The 26,818-nt window shown below is 41.7% G+C and overlaps 1 protein-coding gene across 7 annotated transcripts in view; it reads right to left on the reverse strand.

The window, feature by feature from the left end:
* The window catches only part of GALNT18 (polypeptide N-acetylgalactosaminyltransferase 18), a 445,377-nt gene that overhangs the window by 103,761 nt on the left and 314,798 nt on the right, over positions 1-26,818 (reverse strand). For 6 of the 7 annotated variants that reach the window (XM_065594861.1, XM_065594856.1, XM_065594858.1 and 3 more), the window contains 2 exons: positions 22,593-22,730; positions 16,877-16,972 (listed from right to left, as the gene is read on the reverse strand). In XM_065594861.1, the coding sequence (XP_065450933.1) occupies positions 16,877-16,972; positions 22,593-22,730 (234 nt within the window). The remainder of the gene's footprint in view (positions 1-16,876; positions 16,973-22,592; positions 22,731-26,818) is intronic. The other variant, XM_065594860.1, reaches the window with a different exon arrangement.

Consider the following 26,818-nt stretch of genomic DNA (forward strand, 5'->3'; position numbering starts at 1 on the left):
ATCACACCACCACATATTTTCAACCACGGAAAACAAACAAATAGTTTCCAATCAATTATTTCAGAACTAAGGGGTGAATAGAGTTCCTCTGATCCAGAATAATACAGTTTTATAGCTTATGTTCTCGGTGGAGCAGAACAGAGAAAATGACCTGCTCTAATATGTCAGAAGCTAGGAGAAGGGTTCTTTGTTTATGCTTTTTTGAATTTAAGTCCCTTTACACTGTGAATTAATAATGTCTAACTCCTGTGTTTGATACAGTTCCTAAAACAAACTGAAGAGCCAAGATAGCACTTAGCCCTGCTACTAGGAAGTCCCAAGTTCCATTCAAAACCCCAGCCTCTCACTCCCATGTCAATCTATATGCTGTGGACAATGGATATTATTTTTGGCTCCATCATATATACCTGTGAACAGGGGCAGGCAAACATTTTGGCCTGAAGACCACATCGGGTTTCTGAAATTGTATGGAGGGCTGGTTAGGGGAGGCTGTGCCTCCCCAAACAGCCAGGCATGGCCCGGTCCCCGCCCCCTATCCGACCCCCCCTGCTTCTCGCCCCGACGGCCCCCCCAGGATTCCTTTCCCATCCACCCTTCCCTGTCCCCGACCGCCCCCAAACCCCCCACCCCTGACTGCCCTATCCAACCCCTCCTTTCATTCCTGACTGCCCCCTGGGGATCCCTGCCCCATCCAACCACCCCTTCTCCCTGACCTTCCCCAGAACCCCTGCCCCTGACTGCCCCCGCCACCCTATTCAACCGCCCTCCTTCCTGACTGCCCCCATTCTGCCCCCCAGTTTCCTGCCCTCTGACCACCCCAACCCCTATCCACACCCTGACCACCACCCCGAACTCCCCAGCCCTCTATCCAAAAAACCCCTGCTCCCTTACCACGCTGCCTGTAGCGCCGCCAGAGCACCATGACAGGCAGCCGCACCGCCCGGCTGCAGACGGACACACCACCGCGCAGCACAGAGCACTGTGTCAGGCCGCGGCTCTGCAGCTGTGCTGCCCGGCAAGAGCTCGCAGTCCCGCCACTCGCATATTAATATCATAACCATATTTCTATGGAGACTATAGGGTGTAACGTCACAGCGGGATTGAGGTGAAGTGGACACACCCACCAGAGACACACCCAAAAACCTCATGTTGGGTACATTTCTTTGAGAACCAGTGGCAATAAACAATAACAACATTAAATGTCTTGAACCCAGCCAATCCCTTGGGAAGAGATTCCAAAGAGAGCTCACTTGGCCCCAGAATTGCTGATCAGATAAAACCACAGCAGGATCAATAATCTTGCATTCCTCACCTTGTCACTAAGGTCTTTGCCTGAGTTACAGTATGGACTTCAGCACAAGGCTCAATCTGTTTTTGTTATAAAATCAAGTTTAAAGAAGAAAACAGCTTCAAAAAATGCTGCAGCGAAGTAACATATTATGAGAGATCAAACACATGATTATTATAGTCTTTTCCATGTTGATCCACTACAAGGTCTAGGTCTGATGTCTTTACATCTGATTATATTACCTACAGGCTAGTCTTACCTACTGCATAACACAAGCCAAAGAACTTCCCCAAAAATAATTCCTAGAGCATATCTTTTAGAAAAATATCCAATCTTGATTTAAAAGTTGTCAATGATGGAAAAATCTACCAGGACTCTTGGTAAGTAGTTCCAATGGTTAATTACATGCACTGTTAAAATGTTATGCTTTATTTCCAGTCTAAATTTGTCTAGCTTCAACTTCCAGCCATTAGATTATGTTGTAACTTCCTCCGTTAGATGGAAGAGCTCAATATTAAATATTTGTTCCCCATGTAGATCATTATAGACTGTAATCAAGTCACTCCAAACGTATTGAGCTCTTTGAGTCTATCACTATAAGACATGTTTTCTAATCCTTTATTTATTATCATGGCTCTTCTCTGAACCCTCCCCAATTTATCAACATCCTTCTTGAATTGTGGGCACCAGAACTGGACAACGTATTCTAGCAACAGTCGCACCAGTACCAAATACGGAGGTAAAATAACCTCTTTAGATTCCCGTTTATGCATCCCAGGATCATATTAGCTCTTTTGGCCACAGTGTTGCACGAGGCGCTCATGTTCAGCTGATTATCCATCACAACCCCCATATCTTTTTCAAAGTCACTGCTTCCTAGGATGGAATCCCCCATTCTATACATATGGCCTATGTTCTTTGCTCCCAGATGTATACATTTACATTTAGACATATTAAAAAGCACATCATTTTCTTGTGCCCAGTTTACCAAGCATTCCAGATTGCTCTGAATCTATGACCTGTCCTCTTCATTATTTACCACTCCCACAATTTTCATGTCATCTGCAACCTTCATTAGTGATGATTTTATGACTTCTTCTAGGTCATGGATAAGAATGTTAAATAACATAAGGCCAAGAACTGACCCCACTGGAGAGACATTCACTTGATGATGATTCCCCATTTACAATTACATTTTGTGACCTATCAGTTATCCAGTTTTTAATCCATTTACTATGTGCCATGTTAATTTTATATCATTCTAGTTTTTTAATCAAAATATCATGTGGTACTAAGTCAAGCACCTTAGAGAAGTCTAACTATATTACATCAGCACTATTACCTTTATCAACCAAACTTGTAATCTCATTCAAATAATATATGTTAGTTTGACAGGATTTATTTCCCATAAATCCATGTTGATTTGCCTTTATTTCTTGATTAATCAAGTCTTGTATCAATCATCCCATTATCTTGCCTAGGATCCATGTCAGGATGACAGGCCTATAATTACTCAGGTCATCTCATTTACCCTTTTAAAAATTGGCACAATATTGGCTTTCTTTCGGTCTTCTGGAACTTCCCCTAGTGCTCCAAGACTTATTGAAAATAAACATTAACAATCTAGCTAGCTCCTCAGCCAGTTCTTTTAAAACTCTTGGATGCAAGTTATCCGGCCATGCTGATTTTAAAATATCTAACTTTAGTAGCTTAACATCCTCCAGAGATACCAGTGGAATGGAAAGAGAGTTTTCATCACCACATGCTGAAACAATATCATCTGTTTTACCCACAAATGCAGAACAGAAATATTGATTGAACACTTCTGCCTTTTTTGCATTACTAGTGATAATTTTACTATTTCCATCTAGTAATGGTCCAGTACCATTGTCAGGATTCTTTTTGTTCCTAATACATTTTAAAACCTCCTCCTTTTTGTACTTAACTCAGCAGGCCATAGATTTCTCCTTGTGTCTCTCTGCTTCCCTTATCAATTTTCTACAATTCCTACCTTCAGATTTATATTCATTACAATCAACTTCCCCTTTCTTTCATTTGTTATATATTTATTATAATGAATCAAAAAGTTATCCAGATATGCCCTCCAATTTGCTCAGGAAAAAGGAATATATAAACAAAGAACTCAAAGTCACAGTAAAAGAGAAACTATTTAAACTAACCATAATTACAAAACTGCATGCCCTCCCTCACACTGGATAATTAAGAAATTATATAGGGGATCATAATAAGATACCAAAACCTGATGGCATAACAAATTAATCATATTATTTTAGCTATTTGCTATTTTAAGGCTCCATTCAGTAAAAGCTTTTGAAGAGATTTTACCTTCTTTTTTTCCAGCTTGACAGCTACAGTGCAGAGCCTACAGTGATTTAAAATTCATTTCTGCCTACAATGTACACCCACCTGCTCCCTATACTTGGCTCATACTTCTCTCTTATCAGTGTTCTTTGTCTACTCCAGAATCTAGGGACTGGATCCTTAGCTGGTGTAAATCTGCATTAGTCCTCTGAAGTCCATGGAGCTAAGCTGATTTTCACCCAGCTGAGGATTTGGCATCATACTTATTATTATTATTATTATTTATATTATTGCCCATTTTGTTAGGCACCGTAAAAAACCCCATAGTAAGAAACAGTCCTTGCATCAAAGAACTTACATGCACTTGGAGCAGACTCCCAGTCAATGCCTGTGCCAAACTCTCTTCCTGTCCTCTTTAATGAACTGCTGAAATCCTTTTCATTACATGAAGCATTCCAGCTATAATGGCCACGCAGTAGCCTTTGCTTTCTCTGTATTGTAATATTTCAGTACTCATTGTGCTTTGAGACCATATGTTCTTTGGAACAGGGACTGGTTAATTTTTTAGTACTGTAAAGCAGTCTGTATATTGAGGGAACTATGTAACTTCTAAATAAAATAAAAATAGTAATAAATCATATGTTTGCCAACAACACTCTCTAGGTTTTGACATCTCTTAAGAGCATGGAACTAGTCACACACACATTTCAATTTACAATTTGAAACTCATTTTCACAGCGATGTAGCACTGACAGTTGTTATAAAGTTGCTCTGACTTCTGCACATTATTTTGGGCAGAATTCTCACAATTAAAAAGTTGGGCAGTGCTTATTTTTTCAAAACAATGTGTAACACCATGCTCAAGAGAGAGGATATTGCACAGGGTCTGTGTGTGAGCAATCAGTCTCATGTGCAAATGACGAAAATGTCTATCATTTTCCTAGAAAACAGTCAACGCCTTTCATAAACATCAGCTCTTAGTTCACAGGTGACTGAGAGCTATGAATCCAGCTGTTTGCCTTACATAATTCCTTAGAAAATTCTCTGTGAGAAGCTTTACTAGGCATGTCTCATCTATAGGGAGCTGATATTTCAATCCTGAACATTTGAAGGTTAGTCTTTAATACAGATCTGCAGGTTTTCATATGATCTTCAACCTGGTTTTACTCCCACTGAAATCAGTGGCAAAACAAGTGTTAACTTCAGAGGTAGCAGAAGCAGGCCCTCTGTTAGGAAAATTCCTCACATGATGTAGGTTTGTAATGCTTACAGGCTTTGTCTTGAAGCCGAGTGTTGTGTTAGGAACTTGGTCCTATTTCTGAACTACAAGAGACCTCATGATTTCTAAAAATATATAACAGTGTTGTTTCCCACAAGGTGCTCTTTATTACCCTTGTGCTAATGAAATTTACAGGCACTCAATTTTTCAGATAGAGGAGAAAGGAATGCATGTTCTTCTATAAGTCAGCCATAGGTCTAAATCATCAAAGCTATAGGCTTTTCTTAAATATTAGTAATTCTCTGCCTCTAAATCTTGCCCTGACGGCAATACCCTGGCATTCTGTGGGCAGCAAAGGAAAGAATCCCAGTGAGAATGAGTTGTGTGTTCAGCTTAGCTTAGTATTTCCATGTTTTGATACTAACTGAAAGGTACTATGAAAGGTCTGAACTGAAACGAAGGACACAATTACAATTCATGTATTAGTAATGTACAAAATGGGCCTCTCAATCCATGTAAACTGGTATGCAATGCTTCTCAGTTTAAGCACTGCACATAGAAAGAAAAGCTGCCTTTGGTGAGGTTAGCATCTCTGTTTGCTTCCTAGTAAACATGATTCTTCTCCATCACACATCATGCCAACGTCCATGACAATACTTTCCAGTGCCTTTGCACAAAGATTGTTAGACAATGTGAATTCATTAGAATCAGGTATTTAAAGCAAATATTTAATAACAGAATAAAGCTATTAAAAGTAAGAGTCCATGAAAACACCATTGTGGGGGTTATATGTTTATTGTCTCTCAATAACCTCTGATCAAATTTGCTGTTTTAGAGCTGCCTGAATTATTCATTGAAAATAAATTATCTGACAAATGTAGCACTTCTTTCTGTTTGCCAGTCTGTTGGCTAAGGATTTCAATTTTTGTCTAATTATTGCTCTGCATAATTGTTTGATGAACACTTTATGTGAACAACTTTCAACCTTTACAGTTGTTTACAAACTGTTTACTTGCACCAGTCATTATTTGTCATTTGTATGTGTTACTGATCACATAAGTCACATGGTATTTCTATTTTTAGTTGGATGACAGAATTTTTGAATGGTGAACATTCTTGTTCACAGATAAATATTTTGGTTCACACATGAATACAAGTATATGCATGAAGCACAACCATTCCTCAAGCATTGATGTGAACAAAAAACATTTTTGCCTGAATTTCCATGAATAGCAAATTAAAAGGGGAATAAACATGATCCAACCAATCAGCTCTTTGGGATTTAAGTGAGTGTTTGCAAACACTATCTTTGCTGTATTCCATCAACTTTACTCAGTTTGCAAAATTAAACATGTTGGACCTGATCCTCATCTGGTGTAAATTGGCATAGCTCCACTTGTTGACATACTTGTTGACTTCACACCACTAACTTGATCCAACTAGATCCACTAACTAAGAGGATCTAGCCTGTTTTTTCTAACCACCAGTCCCGTAAACTCACCCAGGGATTTGAAAGGCAAACTACTCTTTCCTGCTTGTGTTTCTTTACTAGTAATAAGGAGTCTGCAGGCCACATCCAAGCCTCATCTCCACCGGTCTTCAAATTAACCTCCTCAATCCCTAATTCTTTTACACTATGTGACTCAAGAACCTCTGGATGCCAACCGGCAGAGGACACTGGGGTATACAAGACTACAGGAGTTCTCCAAGCTCTCTAATGAAAGTCTGTGTCACATTGGTCACTATGACCATCGTGAGATGTAAGTGAAGAAAATATGTGAGGCGTTCGGTATCTATACTAAAAAATATGTTCTCTAGCTCTGATGTTAAAAACAGGTCACTCAACAGTAGCAAAGCTTGAGACAATCTCTGCCAGACAAGGAGTCTAAGGTAAAACTGGTGAACGGTTTTAAACTGTTCCTTTGGAAACAGAGGATGTAGGATTTCTGTGGATATCCAGTGATCATAGGCTGGATACCACTAGAGGATATTTTAAAGGGATGCAGAGGCTTGGGTGCATCTGCTCTCAACCAGCAAGGCAAAGACAGAGGTGGTGTACCCTAAAGGAGAGTGCTTGAGTGGCGTACAGGCTGGTGTGTTCAGGAGCTAACACCCAGCTTTGCACTAGAAGCAAGTGGTAACAAGGTGACTAACAGCTCTGGTGACTCAGATTGCCAGGTGAGTTTCCTGGGCTAGTTGATTACACATTGAGACACAAATGAGCTGGAATTTATTGAAGACAGAAAACATGGAACCCCCACAATGACTCCCCCCCCCCCCCCCCCCCCAAAAAAAAATCACAAGCACTTTTCAGGGGAGAATCTCACTTTAATAAAACTAATGCTAGTAATATGGTATTCCATACCTTACCAAAAAGGCTCTTCAAATTAGCATTCAGTGGCATGCTCTCATGTACATAAAGTACTGTAATTAGTCTTCCTTGGAAAGATTAGAACATGGGCAAGGTCATGGAAACACTGAGCAGACACTCAGTCTCAGGAGGTTTACAGAGAAAGCAAGTTAGTGCAACCAGGCCAGGAGCATGCGTTTACTGAGACTACAAAAAAGAACTATGTTTTACACACACAACTGGGCCTTTCTATTGCAAACAAACTTTTCTTTTAGGGCCTAACCCTGTGCCAGGGCCGCCCAGAGGATTCAGGAGGCCTGGGGTCTTCGGCGGCAGGGGGCCCCTGCCGCCGAATTGCCGCCGAAGACCCGGCACTTTGGCGGCGGATCCCGGGGCAGAAGGACCCCCCGCCGCGGGTCTTCAGGGCACTTTGGCGGTGGGTCCTGGAGCGGAAGGACCCCCCCACCACCGAATTGCCGCCGAAGACCCGGAGCGGAAGAAGCTCCGGGGGCCCGGTTCCCACGAGAGTTTTCCGGGCCCCCCAGACTGACTGAAGGACCCCGCTCCAGGGTCCCCGAAAAACTCTCCTGGGGGCCCCTGTGGGGCCCGAGGCCTGGGGCAAATTGCCCCACTTGCCCCCCCCCAGGCGGCCCTGCCCTATGCTACTGAAGTATGGTTTTGTCATTGATTTAAATGGGAATAAGATCAGGCTTTAATTGAATCACTGTACCATCACTCTCGCATGCTAGAACAATTAAAAGGCACATATGGAGCTTCTGTTCTGAATTTTCTCTGTTTTTCTCTCATTTCCCCCTCTTTTTTCCTCTTTCCTCCTTCCCAGCTTTCATTTTTCTTTCCCACTCCATCTCCCTCAATACTGCTTCCATCTCCCCCCACCACAGGCTGTTCCCCTTTTCCTCACCCCCCCCCATAAGTTTTTATACTCTGTCCACTTGGGCTATGAACAAAAGAGCCAGAGGAGAGAGAAGAGGAGCTGGGCCATCCTTGCTTAGCCTCTCAGCTATTCTGAAGCAAAAAGAGGAACGTGACTTCCACTATCACTTAGCAATTTAGTGGGAAAGCAGCTGTTTCAGTGGCTGGGGGAGTCCAGGTTGCTCGGCACTAGAGAGCGCACTGATGGAATGATATGTATGTGGTCACCTATTAAAAATGGTCCCTCCCAGGCTCTTGGGCATGTAGGCACTAAAGAGCCCTGGAACACCTGCTTTATCCCCGCTTCATACAAACTGGGTAACTTCCCAGGACTAGTGATGGATACAGAACAGGATTAGAAACGATAGAAGCAGATGCTGCACGCTCAGGTGTGCTAGTGATGTTATTCTTGTTGCCAAGACTAGGGATTCATTTCCACATATGGCAAGTCCCTGTACTGACAAGAGTAATGAAGATAGTGTTGATTTTGGAGATCTAGCTGAAGATAGACATGAAAGGGGCTGATGACCGGAAAACAGCATGTTCCAACAACAGGACCTGGTGAGGATGAGCTACTTAAGGATTTATACTGCTTGGAAGCGACAATTTACAGAGATGAGAATATTTTCAACCGTATCCAAAAAGAGCTTGGCAATAGCCATTCTAGAAGTTACACTTGGAAAAGGAAACAAACAGATTCATAATTAATTGTTCCTGTATTGTTCCCCTAACCTCATTAAGAAAACAGTTAAAACGATTATCCATGAATTGCTTGGTTTTTAATTTGCTGCACTCGCTAGATGATACCATGACTCTTGAAAGGATCTGAGTGTTTTAGAGACGAGCGCAAAACAAAGCGCCACATCCAATCATCCATTGGAGGATTGAGGTAGAAAGAAGAGCATAATCAGATCATAAGCTCTAGATCCCAATTTTTCAACTGGGCCTATCTCTAGAATACGTCAAAGCAAAATCCTGGATGTGAAAAGCCCAGAAGTTTAAAATTGGGATCTGAATATTGCTGTTAGGGCCCATCTCTAATTCTATCCAGTGAGTCAGTTTATTGATTCTTATGAAGAAGCATGGTCTTAAACTTCAGTCTTTCCTCCAACTGGAACCAAACCCAGACCTTTCTTTAAGAGCCTATGCTAGTTCACTTAAAGCAGACCTTTCTCCCAAGTTGTGCAATAGTGCTGGGAGGAACAAGTTGCATACAGAGGTAGCAGTGGGTGCAATAGAGGTAAGCGCTTTATTCTTGATAACTTGGAAGTGACTTAGATTAGAGCAGTTTAAAATATTTAGACCCAAAATATTTTTCATCAAAATGTTTAATGAAAGCAGATAAGATTTCAATGAAGCTTTTGATTTTTTTATTTAAAAAAATTCTAAAGGAAACAAAATGAAAATGTTCACTGCATTTTTAAACTCAAATTTTCATTTTTCAAAAAAACCAAAATGAAATTTGAAACAAAATGAAAATTTTCATTTTTCATAGAAAAATCTAAAACTTCTACAAAATTGTGAATGAAATCATTTTCATTGTTTGATCAGCTCTAATGTAGTCAGCACAAGTTCCAGGTAGAATGCCTTCTAGAACACCTCCGTGCAGACGCACAATTCCTGCATAATGACCATTGTTTTATTTTAAATTAACTTCTAGCACATGTTAATACTGAAAAGCCCAAGGAGGGGCTAACTGTGAATGTAATCAAGATGTGTAAAATCCTTGTCAGCCCTTCCTGTTCTGGTGGGGTGGAAGTGGAGGGCGTGGACTATGCAGAAAACAAACCATCCCCTTATTGCTGAGTGTTTTCACTCACTATTTTTCTTTTTATTTCTATTCCTTGTTTACTCCTCTCTCTGGAAGTGACATCCATCCAATCCTGACACCCTGCCATGGTGTAGCATAGGCAGGAACAAGGAGCAATGACGTGATCAAGTTAGTTCTACTTCTTCTCTCTCAAACTCTTTGGGCTAGACTAGAGCTACACCAATTTACCCCAGCTGAGGATCTGGCATTTCAATGTGTATCTGGACTCTATTTTAAACCCACTGCAACGCGTCTCAGAGCTCAGGTCTATAGAGTCGAGCTTGCGGAGCTCATGCTATCGTGCTAAAAAACAGCCGGGTAGATATTGCAACTGGGGCTGGAGCTTGGGCTCTGAAGCCTACCTTCTCCCCTGGACTTTAGGGCCTAAACTCCAGTCTGAGCTGCAATGTTTTATATTGCTGCTTTTGGAGCCAAAGCATGAGCCCTGCGAGCCCAACTCTGTAGACCCAACCTCTGAAACTCACGCCTATGGGTTTTAAACTGTAGTGTGGCCCCAAACTAGCATCTTTCTCTCTTCTGTTTGACTGACCAACTTTCTCTCATTCCTCCTTGCCTCAGTCTCCCTTATCTCTGACTTCTAAGTCTTCCTTCCATTCAAGATGCATTGCAGCATCCAGTCACCTCTCTGCTGCATCTTGGTGCCTTTATTTCATCCTGCATTCTGGGAACTTATGAAGCCCCATGGTGTAGAAAAAATGAATGTAGAGTTGGAGGAGTCCAACTAGGACTAGGACTTTATTAATATTCAAAGGAGCAAATTGGTGGGAACATAAATATTTATAGATCCTTGGATTATATCCACAACATTATTTTACAAAGCTGAAAAGGCTCTTTGCCTCTGGATACATTCCATTGTTAGGAAGAACAAACTGGGTAGGATTTATGCTTCCAAACATAACAGAATGGAGCATTTTCATCTGGAGTCCAATGAATAATTACATTGATTGAAAAGAATAAGAGGTTACTGAGTATTTTGTGTTGTGTAAAGTACACACCAACTCCCACACCCACTCAGAAAGTTTATGATAACTTTAAACGTGCATTTAAATAATATATGTAGGTAAAAAGCCAATTTCCCCCCTCTCTTCATTGTACCATATCCTGGTCTGCATATCCAAGTGTGCATTTTTTCTCCTTTTCTCCATTGTTTCTATTTTCCAAAACAATTACAAGCCAAATTCTCTGCTGCTGTAAATTAGTGCAGCTCTGTTGAACTTAATGGAGCTATGGCAATTTACACCAACAGAGAATTTGGCCTCAAAATACTAAGCTGAAAATAGAGACAAGAAGCAAAGACTAGGAGTCATGATGGGATGGAGAGAGCTAGAGGCTGGGACAAATGACAACTGGCCAGTTGCAAAGGTTGAATAATAGAAGACAAGATATGGGTCACATGTAGTGGAAATTGCGTGGAGATGGTCATGCTGGCCTGACCATGTAGAGAAAAGTGATGTGTTATTTAATACTAGATGGGAGGATAGGTCCTTCATAGGTAGGTAGCTCTTGTTAGTGGACGGAACAGGGGACTAAGAGTCAAGATTCTCTGGATTCTATTCTCCATTCCACCACTGCCTCATTGTGTGATCACAGAAAAATTGTGCTTCAGTTTTCCTATCTGTATAATGGTGACAATAATATATACACAGGCATATTTACTGATTTATTCATTCATTCAAGTACTTTGAGATTCTTGTATGGAAGAATGAGCTTATAATACATATTGATTCTTTATTAGTAGTACAGCAATTATGTGAAGGGAGTTGGTGAAAGTTTGGTTAACCTCAAACATTTTAGGCTCACTCATTATTAATTCTAATGCCTCTTAAAAACAGCTGTTGTTTTGTGCAGTGAGACAATCTCTGGCTATTCCATTATGCGGTCTCAGGGCAGTTCTTTGGCACTTTGAAAGCATTATTAGTTACAAAGGGATGTTTGACATACTTGCCACTGGCCACAAAACAGTGCTATGCACTCTTATATTTTAACTTCACAATTCCCTTTTCAAAGAGTTCAATCATCCCATGTGTGTGAATCGTGCTAAAAGAAAAGCGTAGCTATTTACACATTCCACAGCTATGCAATTTCAAGAGCTGATGCCAAATAGCTTGACTAAGTGATGAGTAAAAGAGGAACTAGATCTGAGTCTTCAATGATTTGAAAGGGGTTAGCACAGAGCAAGAAATTATTCATGATGGAAAAAGAGGATATAGCTAGAAGGAATGAGAAGAAAGGAAAATTTAAGCTGCATATCAGGGAAAACTCCCTGACAGTGAGATGTGTTAGGCTGTAGAATAGTCCCCCCAGGGAAACAGAGGAAGCTCTTTGGCTTGGAATGTTTAAAACTAGAATGGAGAAAGTATTAGGAACAAATACTAGTAGCTTCGGGAAAAATCCTGAATTGTCAAGCAGATGGGCTAATGACCTAATGGGTCTTTTCCATTTTTAACTTGTTTTTTAGGATCATATGAATTCATCCTCATACATATTTATAAGGGTTTTATTTAAGTCCACAAAAACATCCTTTATTAAAATGCATTCCACCCCTGATTTATTTGCAATTAAATCTATCAAATATATGAATGCTATGTGAAAGCCAAGGTATTGAAATGCATGACAAGCCCTGAATTCTTCTCTTGGTCCAGTGCATCTTATGCTATTACCCTATAATGATTTTTCTGGAGTGTGTTTATGCACATTTTATTTATTTCTTTACTGTGACTCTTCTCCTGGTAGGATACATGCATTGGCCTTGTGGTAATCAGCTATAAGAAGCTCTCTAGTCAGCATATCTGTGCACTTTGACATGCATAGGGTCCTATAAGGAAAATGAAAGGTTCATCTCTAGTGAGCACTTTGCACCAGTTTAAGAAGGAAGAAACCAATTTCTAAGAGAGGGAAAGGATTAAGGAAGTTGAAAATATTGCATCATATGCCAGGGTAGAACATTGTTTAAACCACACAATTTCTTGCACATTACCTCCTCTCCGTAATACTAGAAGGGTCTTGGAAGAGCCAAAATGACTCTCAGGCTGCGTCTACACTACGAGCTGGGGTGTGATTCCCCTGCTTGTGTATGCATACCTGTGTTAGCTCTCATCAAGCTTGTATGAGTATAAACAGCAGGGTAGCTGCAGTAGCACAGGCAGTGGCAGCAGAGTCACGGCATAGTGGTGCTGAGTATTCAGCAGGCCCAAGCCATGCTGGCGGCGTAGAGGTAGCCCAAGAAATGAATAGACCTCAGACATGCAGAGTATGGGATTTTTCTAGCACAAGGACTCATACTGTAACTCCTACTCACACCAGTAGTCCTGACCCCGGCTATGAGTCCCACTGATTAGTCTCACTGGGACTGCTCACATGAGTAGGGGGTTCAGGACTGGGCCAGTATTCCTCACTAAACAGTGTAACTGCTTTCCAACTATTTTTTTCTTCTTCAACAAACTTAACACTAAGTATTAGGTCCATGGCCACAAGTGTGAGCTGCCAGACTATGCAAAGGGACCTTGAACAAACCACTCCCTCTGTGCCAGTTGCTGGGAAGAGGCTTGGGTCTATGCCATAAATATGGGGATTCCCTCTACACAGAGGAAATCTTCCAGATGCCTATTCAGTCAAATTTATGGATCCTTTATGCTATAGTAGTAGCACACAATTGGGCCAAGTACACATCCCTTAATGGGGAAACAGCAAGTTCCTCTTTAAAGAGAGATCTCACTCATTTTCTAATCCCAGGCAAAGTCAGATAGCGTCATAGCTTTAAAAAAAACCCTGAAATCATGTTAATGGGTGAGGAGATGCAATTAACACTGTAATTATGAAAGAAGCATGCTCCCATCAAGAGAATTCCTCTCTCTCTCTCCCCCATCCCCATATTTTTGTTACCAGTGTCTCATTTATGCAGAAATTTGACTGACATTCAAAAATAGTTCACTGTACAGTGAATGCTGAACGGTGCTAATTAAGGGGGCTTTTTTTTTGCCTCTTAACTATAATTAAAATTTCCAATTTTAATTTACAACAGTGTATGTAGACGGTTATCACAGATGATACGCCAGAAGAGAATTATGGCACCTTCCCAGAAGGTGAAGAATAATGACTCCAGCAAACTTGTGATTTACACTGAAGGTAGGTAGTTACTTAGCTAACAATGAGGACCAGCTTAAAAAGCTCCTGGAGGCAAAACACTAGTTATCAGCATACTTATGTGAAAAATAAGCTGCAGTCTATGCAGTGGGTGCATGTGATAAATGGGACTCTCCGATATTTTTCTCTTCATCATTCATAATTTACTCAAGCATGATCCCTCTAGTGATCAATATTAAAAGCTCTCAGTAAAGGAAATCAGTGCACAGCTGAAAATGCAGAACACATCACTTTGCAAGGTATTATATAACCAACACTAACAATTTCATCAGGCTTAAGTTTCCAAGTGAGTAAGTTACCCATAGATGGAAGGTCAATGTTACCTTTTCGGTGTGCACTTGTCTATGTCTTAGCTAGCTAGTGTTATGATCCTCCTTTGCCGTGTAATCAAATCAAGTAATTGATGGTTCCATGAACAGCACCACATCCCACACATTTATATAAATGAAGAGTATCAAGGTCCTTTTGTACAATGCTTGCATAAAAAGAACAATCAGAGCAAAGTTTTCTACTGATTATTACCACGCACTAGGAAAGGGAAGTAGTAAATGGTTTCAATGACCCTCATGAATTCTAAAATGCAGGGGTATTTTACTCTACAATGTGCAATCAAAATATGACTATTTTCCTTCTATCAATTTTTGTTTAAGTGATCTTCCAATATCAACTACTTTGCACTGTCTGTTTCTGAGAGGCAAGTTCTAGACCACGCAAGTGGTAGTTTCAGTAGTTGCATGAGAATGCTTTCACATGTGTCCAGATTGTTAGTCATTCAAGAAGAGGCTATATGCTCAAACTCTTGTTTGTCAGTTATTAAATCCAACTGTTTATGTATGTGACACTGTACCCCACAATGCTTTATGGGAATATGACATAACTGGAATATGATCTACTGAATCTATCGATGCTACATATGCTATGTAACATGTCTATATAAAGGTTAGGATCTATCTGGGGGAGGGATAGCTCAGTGGTTTGAGCATTTGCCTGCTAAACCCAGGGTTGTGAGTTCAATCCTTGAGGGGGCCACTTAGGGATCTGGGGCACAAATCAGTACTTGGTCCTGCTAGTGAAGGCAGGGGGCTGGACTTGATGACCTCAGGGTCCCTTCCAGTTCTATGAGATTATAAGTATATCTCCATTTATTTAGTTACTGAATCTATTAATCCTATCTGCATGCATGTATCATTTTTGTATTCAAAGTTATGAATATTGGCTGTGTACTGGCTTGATTGCTAAATAACCTTAATAGAGCATTTGAGCAGTTCCTGGAGAGAGGAATGTTGAAATTAAGTACCTAGTCAAGAAACACTTAAAGAACAATGAATCTTGGAAGGCTTCAATCCACATAAGAAGTTTACTTGAGGACGTTCAAGGTAGCATGTGACCCATAGCTGCTACTTGGTAAGAAACTGTGAGTCATGCATGGACATGTGACTTGCCCAGGTGACTCCAGAACTCCATCTTGGAGCTGGAATTTGCATAGGTGAGAGGAGGGGGTCTCCACCCACCGGAGAAAGTCTATTTAAGCTCGGAGGAGACCCCTGCATTTTGTCTTCAGCTGGCTAAAGAGAGAGCCTCTCCACCCCCCAGGATACTTGAAAGAAACTGGAACAAAGGACAGTGTGCAAGGGGTGTGAGTGATTGCTGGACCCAGGCTAAAAGGAGATTAGTCTGTAAAAGGGAGCATTTTGGAACTGGTGAGGATCTTATCTGTATTCAGTTTGATTAGACATAGATTTGCGCCTTTTATTTTATTTTGCTTGGTGACTTACTTTGTTCTGTCTGTTACTACTTGGAACCACTTAAATCCTACTTTTTGTATTTAATAAATTTACTTATTAATTAACTCAGAGTATGTATTAATACCTGGGGGAGCAAACAACCAAAATAGAGGGCGAACAATTTATGAGTTTACCCTGCATAAGCTTTATACAGGGTAAAACGGATTTATTTGGGTTTAGACCCCATTGGGAGTTGGCCATCTGAGTGTTAAAGACAGAAACACTTCTGTTAGCTGCTTTCAGGTAAACCTGCAGCTTTGGGGCAAGTAATTCAGACCCTGGGTCTTTGTTGGAGCAGACAGGAGTGTCTGGCTCAGCAAGACAGGGTGCTGGAATCCTGAGCTGGCAGGAAAAGCAGGGGTAGAATTAGTCTTGGCACATTGGGTGGCAGCTCCCCCAAGGGGGTTCTGTGATCTAACCCGTCACAAAGTAAATGCAAGGGCCTTGATAATTTGAGTCTTTGACCCATTCTGAACAAAATGAGCATGTATTAGGGAATGTAAAAAGGGCCTGGAATAAAGGGCTTTTGTGGGTATTAATTTATTTTTGTACATGTCTGTAGTGCAGTTTTAAGTAGGGTGTTGTACCTTTCTAATTCCCAGAACAAAGACAGTAAATACAGCAGCCCAAAAGAGAAAATGTTGCTTTAAATACATTATATCTTCTTTAGAGCTTACTGTTGCATTCATATCAGGGACACAGTTAAAAGAGATCAATAACAAAAGCTTATGCCAACAATTCCTGGTAAATGTAGCACTAATTCATGCCTCTTGTTGCTTATAGTCTTCCAAAATGAATAAATAAGCTTCCTTGTCAAAGCACTAATTAATACACAAGTGATTCTCGACATTATGGCACAAGTAATGTTCCAATTTTCTATAAAATCTCTAACAAACAGCCTAAGGAAGTACTGTAGCAGGAAAAAACATTGATAGTTACAATATGGTTCCTCCTACATAGCCTACTAAAAGCAGCAGCCATATATGAGATCATTAGTCATACTAACCTGTGGTGTCATTCCATGGCAGATATACATGATTGGAATATTTTCTGTGTCTGGCCCCTGATCAAGGCACAAATCACTTTTCAGGGAATTCTGCAGCTAGAATAGACACAGAGAAAAAGAAACCAAATATGTGTTAGAATGGACTATATTCAATCATTTCCATTTCTTTGCAAGAAAATCATATTTACCCGAGAGAAGGAAACATTCATAATAAAGACACTTGTCTGTGTGAGGTTAAGAGTGCATTTGAAGAGAAAACAGCTGGATCAAATTCTTCCCTGACTTAAACATAGCAGAACCCTACTAACTTCAACACATGGCATGAGCCAGGGCAGAATTTAGCCCTCTAAGGACCACACTTTCAAAAGGCATTCACAAGTGTCACCAGATTTTTCCAAATAGCTCACCATTTTAGCACCTACTTAAGGACAGATTTTCAAAAGTGGTCAGCACCCAACAACTCTCATTGCTTTTCTGAAAATCTATCGATTTCAGAGTAGCAGCCGTGTTAGTCTGTATCTGCAAAAAGAACAGGAGTACTTGTGGCAGACTAACAAATGTATTAGAGCATAAGCTTTTGTGGACTACAGCCCACTTCTTCGGATGCATATGCATATTTATTCCACTCTATATGCATCCGAAGAAGTGGGCTGTAGTCCACGAAAGCTTATGCTCTAATAAATTTGTTAGTCTCTAAGGTGCCACAAGTACTCCTGTTCTTTCTGAAAATCTATGGCTACTGAGCCTTTCTGGAAATGCCAGCCTCTGTGTTTTCCATTAGAGTCTAATGCGACAGCCAATCAACACATGGAATTCCCACTGAAGTCACAGATGTTTCTGTGTGCAGAGTGGTTATAGGATCAGGCTGACAGGGAATATGTTACAGATGTCAGTGGACGATATGCCATAGAGATATTGACAGCAGGGAATTGGTGACCTCTGAGACAGGAAAAAAAGCAAAATGGTTTGTAATGTCATCAGAACCTGGAAAGGACAATGACAATTTGTGACCTTTCCATGGTGCGGTGCCCTTTATATTTCATGTTTAATAGTACAATTGTACATTTATATGCTGTATTCTCTTGTTGTTTGTAGATTAAATCCTGAACTTCTTACTCAGTTTCTATTATATCAATGGGAGTTGAGGGCCCTCAAAACTCCCTAAAAGTGCCCAGGACCACCTAGCATCAGTCCCAAATGGACTAAAACATAATGCCAGATTCTGATACCATTACTAATGCTGTACCTTGTCCCACAAACAGTCCCAATAGCATCAATGGGCCAGGTCCTCAGCTGGTGTAGACTGGCATAGCTCCATTGACTCACAACCCACATTGCTACAAAGAATGAAGGATTTATTGAGCAATTTATCTAAGAGCGCACCACTCAGCTTCTGAAAGAGCTTTCCCTCCCAATAAAGATGAAAGGCTCTGCAAGGAGTCTCATAAGAAATTTACATTCTGAAGGACTTCTGATTACCTTGAGCCTCTGGGATTGAGAATGAAACAAGTAAGTGAGAATTTAGGTACCACAGGATTTTATGTATAATTTATATGCATGGGATTCAAAGGGGCCACGCCTTCTAGAAGGAGCACATATCTTATGAAAGGAACCAAAGTCTCAATATTCTGTATAGACAAACTATTCATCTCAGAACATAGAAAAGCAATGAGGTGAAATATTTATCTATCATTTAGTTTGTTTTATACACATTTCCAGTGGAGTAATTTTATGTACCTGTAGCACTTCATCTAAATTACTTAACCACAATTAACCTAATCCTTTGCTGTTGTTTGTTCTGTTGACACATTGGGCCGAATTGGGCATATTGCCCAATGCTAGTGTGATGCAGAGTTGCACGACAACAGGGACAGCTCAGGGGACATTATTAACATTTCAGCAATGGCCTCAACTGAGATCAGAGCCCCATTGTGCTAGTCAATGCACATGCACATACACATGATGAGACAGTCTGTGCCCTGAAGAGTTTACAGAGATACAGTAAGTGTGGGAGAAAGGAAGTATTATCCACATGTTACAGATAGAAAACTATAGCATAGAGAGATGAGTAACTTGCCCAGTGTCACACAGATAATATGTGGCTGAGCTGAGAATTACATTCAGATTTCCTGAGGGCCTTAACCATAAAACCATCCTTCCTTTCATTATTATTGACATTAATGACATAGTGCTGCCATTTTATTCCATTGTCACTACTGTTACTTGCACCTTCCTCTCTCGATTCAAGATCATCACTATTCTTGTTATGTTTCTTACACTGTTTGAATGAATAAACCTCTGCCATCTTCCCGACGTACTTCACTCTTTCGGTCCTCATTTCTGCTATAGGCCTTCTCTCCTTTTTAGTGCCAGCGTGAATATGAACTAGATGACACAGTTCAATGAGTCTACACACTACTGTTCCAAAGTGCACTGGTGGCCTTTTGAAATCTCTCAGAATCCACTGCTTCTGTGAGCTGTGAGATAGGTACTCAGAGGATATTTCAAATGAGATGGTTTAGAACAACACTAGTATGGATGCAGGGCAAAAGCACAAGACTTCATATGGTTAGCGTGCACACCTGACCAATTGCACTTAATCCTGTTCTATCACACACTGCTTAGTTTTCAAGTGCGCACACAGCCTAATTTACAATCTTACTGTGGAGCCTGGCAACATCTGAGTCTCCAGCTGATCAAATAATTAAAAAAGGTATTGATTCGGATTTCCTTTTGTAATAATGCAGCATTTTTGTTAATTTTTTTCATTACTGACAACAAAATGTTCACCCCCACCACAAAAACAAAGAAAATCAGATATCTTTGATAAGTGCGGAGCAGTGATCCAAGCAGGTAAGCACTTCAACAGAACAGACGAGGGAACCAAATACCACTCCCTCTATGAAGATCAGGTGACAGTGTGTTTTTATTTCCTAATGCAATGTCTCTTGCAAGCCTCTGTAACTCTAGAGATGCTTTGTCATATGGTCCATTATTTTCAGGCATTTTTCAGTTAGTGGAATAAGACTTCCCACCACAGCTCCCAGCTAAATTATGAGGCCATTAATGTACTGACGTGCTGCAGTCAATAGATTATATCATGTCCCTTGTTGTGGCACACTCATAATATGTACCTATTGACCAGAGGTGCCCTTAGGACTTATATATTGGGCTCTTTGGTTCTGCATCACGTAACAGTGTGATGTATGAACACTCACTCTTGCTGTATACCAAGCTTATTTGGTATTGTCAGCATCCTTCTGTAGATGCTGAGACAGGCTCAGGAGAGTCAAAATCTTAAGAGGCCTGTTCTGTGCTTTTCATCTGTGCCTGTCAAATAAATGTTGAATTAGTCCAAGAAGGATGTGTCAAGTAACTCAGTTATTCCACCGGTGTGTTTCCTTTTTCACTCATTTACTATTTATATCTGTGATCAAAAATGCTCCAGGCTTCTATGCCTGGCAGGAGAAATATGCGCCCATTTACTAGGAAGCCTAATCTATCCTTAAAAGAATCTGGGCCAAATTCAGTTCTAGTATAACTGAGCACAATTCCAGTGAAGTCAATCTCCTCACATCGAGGAGATTGAATTTGGCCCTGCCTTTAACAGTTTTCTACAATCCTTATTACTTTTAAAAGAACTTTGCCTTGCTACTTTTTGGATGGGTTATTCTCTATTTGACTTCCATGAAAAGCCAGCACTATAATTTCAATTGACCATCCAAAGCAGTCAAATAATTATAAAATACCTTTCAAGTACAGAGCCATTCCATTTGCTAAAATGTGCTACTGTCCTACAGGATCCTACTAGGGTTGCCAACTTTCTAATTGCACAAAACCGAACACCCTAGCCCCGCCCCTTCCCCGAGGCGCCCCCCCCCCCTTCATTACATCCCCCCTTCCTCGGTGGCTCGCTCTCCCCCACCCTCACTCACTTTCACTGGGTTGGTGTGTGATTGTGTGTGTGTGTGTGTGTGCGTGTGTGCGTGTGTGTAGGTGCAGGAGGGGGTGAGGGCCCTAACTGGGGGCAGAAGTGAGGAGTTCAAGATGCGTGAGGGGACTCCTGGCTGGGGCAGGGAGTTGGAGTGCAGGAGGGGGTGAGGGCTCCGGCTGGAAGTGCGGCTGGGAATGAAGGGTTTGGGGTGCAGGAACGGGCTCCAGGCTGGGCGGGTGGGGTCAAGGGATTCAGAATGCAGGAGGGGACTTCAGGTTGAGGCAGGGGGTTGGGATGTGGGAGGGCTCTGGGCTGGGGGTGTGGGCTCTGGGATGAGGCTGGGGATGAGGGGTTTGGAGTGCAGGAGTGGGCTCCAGGCTGGGGCCGAGGGATTCGGAGTGTGGGCAGGGGCTGCAGATTGAGGCAAGGGGTTGGGGTGTGGGAGGGGGTGCGGGCTCTGGGGTGAGGCTGAGGATGAGGGGTTTGGGGCAGGGACTCTGGGCTGGGGATGTGGGCTTACCTCAGGTAGCTCCCGGTCAGCGGCGCAGGTCCGGCTCCTAGGTGTGGGGGAGGGGACAGGAGGCTCTGCACGCTGCACTCTCCCACAGGCACCGCCCCTCCAGCTCCCACTGGCTGCGGCTCCCAGCCAATGAGAGTGCGGAGCCAGTGCTCAGGGTGGGGGGCAGCATATGGAGCCCTGTGGCCCGCCCCCCCTTAGGAGATGGCCCTGCTGGCTGCTTCCAGGGCGCAGCGCGGAGCCAGGACAGGTAGAGACTAGCCTTCCTTAGCCCTGCAGCACCGCCACCCGGACTTTTAACGTCCCGGTTAGCAGTGCTGACCAGAGCTGCCAGAGTCCCTTTTTGACCGGGCGTTCCGGTCGAAAACTGGACACCTTGCAACCCTGGATCCTACTAGATCTCCACAGAACCAAACAGTCAAACTGCAGAACTCAGAGAACCCAGTTTTCAAGCAGGGGTGTCTTCCTCCACATCTTGCATTGATGATCTGCACTTATTGGTGAAATATCCTACTTAGGCTTCTGAAGTGGGACCTGAGTGCAGAGATTACTTTCATTCACAAAAGGCAGTGCAGGCTAATGGATGAGGCACTGGACTAGGAGTTGGGATAGGGGTTCTGTTTCTGGTTATGTCACTAACCTGCTTTGTGCCCATGGGAAAATCACTTTACCTCTCTACGCTCATTTCCCCTACTATTTATTGTCTGTTTTCTCCATTTAGGTTGGAGGCAGGTACTGTTTGGGGCAGGTACTGTTTCTTACTATGTTTTAGTACGCTGGCCTAGCATAATCACGCCCGGATTTCAACTGTGGCATGTAGAGGCTATTGTAACATAAATAGTATGCAATGATGATGATAATCCTTAGGTGCATACATGTCTGTATGAACCTCTAGATACATGATTTTGATATTGTATTAAGGTGCTTATATGTGAAAAACTAAGTGCACTGAGTAAATTCACACAAACTACATGTATTCACCATAGTTTCCAGCCAACAGCTCTGAAGCATCTAATAAATTATACCCCAGAAATCTTTCACTTTAACAAAATCTGTGAAAATAGCAGGCAAAGAAGATAATACACAGGAATATATTTGTATGAAGTATTGTAGCACAACAGTCTTTGTCAACTAACCAGTCAATCCATCTATTTAACTAGTGACTCCCAGTTTGATCTGGCTCTTATCTGGAACCACGCATTGTCTGCATGAATTACTTCCACTATTCTTCTTTTTTTAATGATCGAGGTAAACAGGATCCTTACCACCCCATAGGCGATAGTGTCTGAGTACATTCTCATTTCTGGATACACACTGACAAGGTACCACCTAAAGGTCTTGCATTGCAGTTTTTTCCTCAGGGCCTTCCTCTCAGAAATATCACCAATGTCAATTCCAGAATCCTGCGCACATAAAAGGGTCAGAAAAACAGAAAACGTATCAGTGACATAAAAGCAATTCTTCCTAGTATAAAACTGTCTCTCTATTGCCATGCCAACTCTAGTGAGGAACAGTAACACAAGAGTTGATCTCTCCACTGGATCAACAACACTGCTGTAAAGTGATTCTGATGTCAATGGATGTTTCATAAATCCTCTGTTTAAAGAGGATGTGTACCATAGTATTGTAAACACAGTTCATATTCTTAGGGCCTCATTCAGACCCCACTGTGGTCCATGGAAAAAGTCCCATTGACTTATCTGAGTTTTGGATTCGGACTTTAGTGAATGCCACTGTAATTCTCTAGCCCTTTTAGATTTTCAGGCAGTTTTCAGATCCAGAAATAATTGGAATAAGGTAGCAAGTTGCCCAGGAAACAACCTGATTGCTGATATTCAACTGTGGCCTATTTATTAATGTATTCCTTTTTCTGCCTATTTCTGAAATCTGGCTTTGTTGTTCCATTGTGAAGATTAGAATTCCTGCTCACCTTTTTGAAATCTTAGCCAACCTATTTTATACTGCCATTAAAATCTCAGTTGATGTTTTTGTTAAAAGCATTTACAGAATTTCTCCTTCCCCTCCTTTTATTATCTTTTACTTTTATGGCTAACCCTCAGCTGGTGTGACACTATTTTGTGGAGTCCATGAAACATGAGTTTCATAAAAATCCTGTAAGTGGAGCTTAATAATTTATCCCTTTAAAATCATGCAACAGAGATTTTTAGAGAGGAATCTAAATGCAAATTCATGGCCACTTTCTGACAGGAAGGAAAATGAGACATTTTACTGTAAATTATGTTCTCACATACAGCTCAATATAACAGAACAAAACTTATTATAAATAAACTTTAGAGAGAATTCTTACAATCTATTTGGTTAAACAGCAGGCCTTGCCTGAGTCATAAATGCCCAAAGTGTCTTCATTGTCTGCTGACATCAGGATTTTAAAATGATGTTAGGAAATGCTGAATTCTCTTTCATTGGTATATCAAAAGGATAGCTTTATAGGAGCCTGATTTTATGGTCTGAAGCCCAGGCTGCTCTTTGCATCACAGAATGTCTACGTAATTAACACTATCTGGAGCAAGAATATTTTACAATGCAGGCATTTCCTGACTGGCACTAAAGTAAATTTGGCTTCCACACTGGCAAAGTCTATTAAAAATACCTTGCACTAAATTCAGGCCTGATGCAAATAGGTGCGACTCAAACTATGCCTGGCAGAAATCATTCATCTATCCTTACATAAAACTGCCTCTTAATTAACAAATTGATCTTTTTCTCCTGGTCAGGAATATGACTGGCTAGATCAGTGGTTCTCACCTGGTGGGACCCCGGCCCAAGGGGTCTATGCTAATGCTAATTGGGCTGCATGCGGCCCGCGGGTTGAGAACCGCTGGGCTAGAGTATCAGGTGCCCCGAGGCTTCAGCTCAAGCACTCAATATCTTACAAGTCAGTCTGAATCTTACCAGCAAAAACCTCCTATAGGTCACTACTACAGAGGGTATTTGGAGCTTGTATTTGAATTCTTTTCTGAATTTCCAAAACGATGGATGCTCCTCTCAGCCAATCCATTTCCTCCTTGTCAGATTACAGCTCTCTCTCTTTCTAGGTCACTGGTTCCCTCTTGACATCTGCCTTTGTGCCTACCCACTATCCCTGTGGCCTCGGATGACTCCTTTATCTACCCTGAGCTTTGTGAATTTACAATGTGTAAGTGATGCTCAGCTGCCCTTCTACTGGGTTCCAGTACATCCCCATTCCTTTCTCATGCAACACAGTATGCTGCAGTGCTTATTGCTCCTGAGACTGAAGAGCTCTCTAAGGAGCCAAGTCCCCGTAAAGTTGCAACCGGACCCTGACATGCAACTGGAAAGGAAACCAGCTTGCACACAGTCCACCGGTTTGGGTATAGCAGAGGCCAGCTTGTATGCGGTGGAAGCTGAGAATTGAATGTCACTGGAGGCATGGAAAAAAGTTGCAGGCAAGACAGAGATAGAGCAGATTGATAGTTAATAATAATACCACCTAGCTCTGCTGCAGGGCTTCTCATTAGTAGATCTCAAAGCAGTTTACACAGGAGGTCACTATCCTTAACCCCATTTTACACATGGAGATAAGGAAGCAGAGAAAAAGAGAAAGAAGATGGTGCAACGTGTTAAAGGAGCAACGTGTTAAACTTGCCAGATAAACACACTGTGAAATATGTTGGGCTGAGAACACCTAGAGATTAAGGTCCTGCCACTTAGCTAGTGGCGATGCATGTTTCCTCATGCTTCCCCCCACCGTGTGTTAACTTTAACATGAAGCAACCATGTGTGACAGATATGACAATATCCTGGACAAACCTTACTGAATTAAGTTAAACCTTATTGAATTATGTTTCAGTATCTTAGGAGTTCATTGCATTACAAAGGGAAATGTTTATATACTATTGAGGGAACTGTACGAAATTCCCTGGGGGAAGGCGACCACAGGAGCAGTCGGGAGTGATTAGGTAAATTCACTCAGGCTGTAAAACTTCCAGAGAGATACCACCTCTTGGAGAGAGGCTCACATATACTGGTTCAAACTGGATTCTCCAGGGACCAACAACATGCAGTCCTCTGCAGCAGGCGGGTGTAGGTCACTTGGCAGGACTATCTGGGTCTCAGAAACTTAATCATTTCCCTGTCAATGAGGGGGGTCTCAGGCACTGGTGTTCCTTGGGTCCTCCTACTCTGGCACATAACAGTCTAGTCTCCTATGGGCTGTAAAACTGCAGTCTCATTACAGGTGCTGGGTGGTGTTGGTGGCCTGTGCTATACAGGAGGTCAGACTATGTGATCTAGTGGTTCTTTCTGGCCTTAAATTCTATCACTCTGTGAGACAAAGGGTGGATTTTTAGTTAAACAGCCTGAGTTAAAACTGACTCAAGGCCTTCTTTCTGATCCACCCAACAGGCAGGACCCCTGGTCCTTAGGGAAGGGTTGGAAGGTCTTTGGCCCACTGAGGCCCCATAAGACTGGGAAGCCAGTTCTGAGCCGATGGTGAGATGAACTTGTGAAAACAAGAAAAAAACCCTGTGTAGGGTGTGAAGGACTAATCACCAATCACCAGAATATCAATTTATTTACATATAGTTGTTACCATAACAAGTCATAATTTACCATTGGTTACCACAGCCTGATTCTCAGATCTTCTGTATTTCCCCTCTTTACACGAAACCCATGACAACATCCCAAATAACTATTGGTAAATGTTTAGATTTACTGGCTACTACTATAGAACACATAGGTTGAAATGACCTTCACCCACTACTGACTAGTCATTATGTTAAAAAGTAGCTCAGAGGTGACAATCTCATTCTGTTAGCAATTCTATGAACCCACAGATCCCTAATCTCACAAGCGCCTCCTACCTACCCCATTTTTAACATATTTCTGTTTCATTTGCTAGCTCAGAGGATGACTTCTTCGGAGCGATCCCTTCACTTGGCACTTCTGAAGTTTTGTTTCCATTTTAAAATGCTTATTGAGTCTGTTTAGCTGGGTATTTTATGCTACACTCCTCACCATGGTATCTGAGTGCCTGACTAAAGTTTTCAGTGCCTCAAATACAAGGAACCCAAGATAGTAGCCACTTCTTCCTGCCAAATGAGACAAGCTCCCTCCTTTTGGCCTTTGATGCTCTGAAATCTTTGGACACATTTGATTGAGGAGCTCTCTGCAGCTCTGGGAATTATTCCATGAAAAAGTAGGTTCTACTGGATATTTGCTACTTTGGAACAGCATACTGCATGAAAAGCCCTGGCTGATACAGGTGAACAAAAAAGTCCACTATAATGGTTCCAATCCCTCTATTTTGCACAGATGTTTCATTTCTGTCCAAACACATAATTACTGTTGCACTTGTACAAATGTTTAATCAACAATATCTGACCAGCCAATTTGCCTTGTCTTCCACACACCCACTTTGTGCATCTACATTATCTTATTTTGTCCCTTCCTGAAACTAGCTATGGCTGAAAGAGTGTCCATAGTTTATATTCCACCCTTAATGGAATCT

This window comes from Chrysemys picta, chromosome 4 (assembly GCF_011386835.1).
Source record: "Chrysemys picta bellii isolate R12L10 chromosome 4, ASM1138683v2, whole genome shotgun sequence".
NCBI lineage: Eukaryota > Metazoa > Chordata > Testudines > Emydidae > Chrysemys > Chrysemys picta.